The sequence below is a fragment of the Quercus lobata genome, chromosome 9 (assembly GCF_001633185.2).
Source record: "Quercus lobata isolate SW786 chromosome 9, ValleyOak3.0 Primary Assembly, whole genome shotgun sequence".
In the NCBI taxonomy this organism is placed as follows: domain Eukaryota; kingdom Viridiplantae; phylum Streptophyta; class Magnoliopsida; order Fagales; family Fagaceae; genus Quercus; species Quercus lobata.
In genome coordinates, this window is record NC_044912.1 from 45,179,095 (window position 1) to 45,182,023 (window position 2,929).

Sequence of the window (2,929 nt, forward strand, 5' to 3'; positions counted from 1 at the left end):
TTTAGTAAAAAAAAAAAAAACTCAGTCAAACTAGGGACAAAAAAGGATCTAAACTGGGGGGGGGGGGGGGGGGGGGGGGGGGGGGGGAGCCTCAATAAGAAAAACTCTTTATAATGCAAACCAGCATATGCTTAATGTTAAGAAAATATCAATAAAAGGGAGAAAGAAAAAAAATAACCGTTTCTTAATACGTTTTAACTTAATCATAAAAATAAAATTCAACATTCTTTTAAATAATAAAAATCATCTGAATTGATTTTGCACTAAATTTTGCAACAATCTCCCTTCCAATTTACAAAATTAAAGTTAAAAAATATTTAAATAAATAATTTATAGAGTTTAATCCTATTTGAGTTATAATGTTGATTCAATCGCAATTTGAATAGTTTCTTAACTTGTAAAGATACGAGACTTTATCCGACATAAAAACTAATGTTTCCAATATTTCATTGCATTACTTATTTGATTCCATATATTCGTTAACTGTATGTATATTGCTATCTTTTTAAAAAAAATTCTGGGCCCCTCAGTCACTTTTAGTAGTTCCGTCCGAGTCAAACCATACATCATTTAATTTGAGAGTTGGGAGTAGTGTACCTTAACAACCCCATTTATGGTCTTCTTCACTAAAGTGAAGTTCACTTTATCCAAAAAAAAAAAAAAAAAAAAACCCATTTTTGTTTTTTTTTTGTTGTGTTGAGAAGTTGAGAATATATATTTTCATAAAAGAAATGCGACAACCCCATTTATGTTCATATTTATCACTCTCTCAACCCAGCTTAAAACACAGCTCAAAGTTATAACCTGTGTTAGCTAGCAGAAATGGAGAAGGTAACGAATAATGCCTACAAAGCTCATTGTTTGGTGTTATCCTATCCAACCCAAGGCCACCTTAATCCTATGCTCGAGTTCTCCAAGCGTTTGGAGCACAAAGGAGTCAAAGTTACTCTAGTTACCACACGCTCCATGTCCAAAACCATTCACAAAGAAGCTAGCTCCATTGCCCTAGAGACCATCTCTGATGGCTTTGATGAAGGTGGGATTGCTCATGCAGAGAGCATCCAGGCCTATTTGGAGCGATTTTGGCAAGTGGGGTCACAAACTCTGGCTGAGCTCCTTGAGAAGCTTTCTAGTTCTAGTTCTAGTTCAGGCAACCCTGTTGATTGTATTGTTTATGATGCTTTCTTGCCTTGGGCTCTCGACGTAGCCAAAAAGTTTGGCTTAGTTGGTGCTGTTTTTTTCACTCAATCTTGTGCTGTTGATAATATATACTACCATGTCCATAAGGGGTTGCTCAAACTCCCTCTTTCAGAGCCAGAAATTTTGCTTCCAGGGTTGCCACCACTTCAACCTCAGGACATGCCATCTTTAATTTATGATTTAAACACCTACCCAGCTTTCTTTGATATGCTTGTTAGCCAATTTTCCAATGTTGATAAAGCTGATTGGGTCCTTTGCAACACGTTATATGAGCTGGAGCCAGAGGTAATAAAGCAAATAAACTGAGGCTGTATACTGTTACTTTCCTGTTTCCTTTTCTTTTTTGATTGATTTTTTTATTTGAATTAAATAAAAATTTTATGCTTAATTGGTATGATAAAATTGTTTGTAGGTAGTGGATTGGATGACAGAGATATGGCCATTGAGAACTATAGGACCAACCATTCCATCTATGTACTTAGATAAGCGGATTGAAGATGACAAAGACTATGGTTTCTGCATCTTCGAACCAAACAGCGATGCTTGCATGAAATGGCTAAATGATCATGCAAAAGGATCTGTTATTTATGTATCTTTCGGGAGTTTGGCCGCTCTTAATGCTGAGCAAATGGAAGAACTAGCTTGGGGTTTGAGAATGAGCAACAGTTACTTCTTGTGGGTGGTAAGAGCATCTGAAGAGGCAAAGCTCCCCAAAAACTTTGTGGAAGAGACTTCAGAGAAAGGACTTGTGGTTCATTGGTGTCCCCAGCTCGAGGTATTAACACATGAGGCAGTGGGATGCTTTGTGACACATTGTGGATGGAACTCTACTTTGGAAGCTCTTAGCTTTGGTGTTCCAATGGTTGCAGTGCCACAATGGACAGATCAACCAACAAATGCAAAGTATATTATGGATGTTTGGAAGATGGGACTTAAAGCTCCAGCCGATGAGAATGGGTTAGTCAAGAGAGAAGCAATAGAAAATTGCATAAAGGAAATAATGGAAGGGGAGAGAGGGAAAGAGATTGTGAAAAATGCATACAGATGGAAGACATTGGCCAAAGAAGCTGTTGACCAAGGTGGAAGTTCTGATAAAAACATTGAAGAGTTTGTAACTAAGTTGGTTCACTCCTAAACAGACCTAGCTAACTTAGTAGCTAAGAGCTTCAGGTGCATTAATTAGTTGCAGTGGTTTCTTCGTGAATTGGTGCACTCTGAACGGTAATGCAATAAGGGTTGCACTCGGTGTGTCCATCTAATAATTTTGGCTTGTCAGTTTGGAACTGTGTAAACCGTAAAAATCTATCGTTGGTTGCTTGGTTTTTTCAAATGTTGCATTTCATAAATAATTATAATTAATGTTGGCTTTATAAATCCATATCCATCTAATTTCGTAGGTGATATTACATGTACATCCACCCTATGCAATGATAGATGTATTGGATATATAGTAAATTTTCTACTAATTTTGGAAAAAAGAGAAAAATGATACCAGACATTCAGAACGCATTTATTAAAATATATATCATGTACTTGCTAACTGACAGCTCTCCTGGTCCTAACTCCTAAGGACCACACAGAACGAGGAATCGTATGTGTTCAAAATGATTCCATCGTGAACGATGAGTTTTCAGTCAAAAATAAAAATCATTGGTGAGCTGTGCTGTCTGTGCAATGCAGCACTTTATTTTTTGTGGGCCAAAGTTATTTGATAGCCTTGTAATCCCAT

At 36.9% G+C, this 2,929-nt stretch overlaps 1 protein-coding gene across 1 annotated transcript; it reads left to right on the forward strand.

Moving 5' to 3' along the window:
* Positions 1 to 778: 778 nt before the first annotated feature.
* LOC115960640 (UDP-glycosyltransferase 74F2-like) lies at positions 779 to 2,524 on the forward strand. The gene is made up of 2 exons (XM_031079579.1): positions 779 to 1,485; positions 1,613 to 2,524. The coding sequence occupies exons 1-2, from the start codon at positions 823 to 825 to the stop codon at positions 2,333 to 2,335; spliced, it is 1,386 nt and encodes a 461-aa protein (XP_030935439.1). The 5' UTR covers positions 779 to 822; the 3' UTR covers positions 2,336 to 2,524.
* The last annotated feature ends 405 nt before the right edge of the window (positions 2,525 to 2,929 follow it).

What these genes read in the sequence shown, in the direction of transcription:
- LOC115960640 (XM_031079579.1), top strand. Translation starts at nt 823, where the DNA reads ATGGAGAAGGTAACGAATAATGCCTACAAAGCTCATTGTTTGGTGTTA. An exon ending in TATATGAGCTGGAGCCAGAG is followed by an intron (nt 1,486 to 1,612) that starts GTAATAAAGCAA and finishes AATTGTTTGTAG; the next exon opens with GTAGTGGATTGGATGACAGA.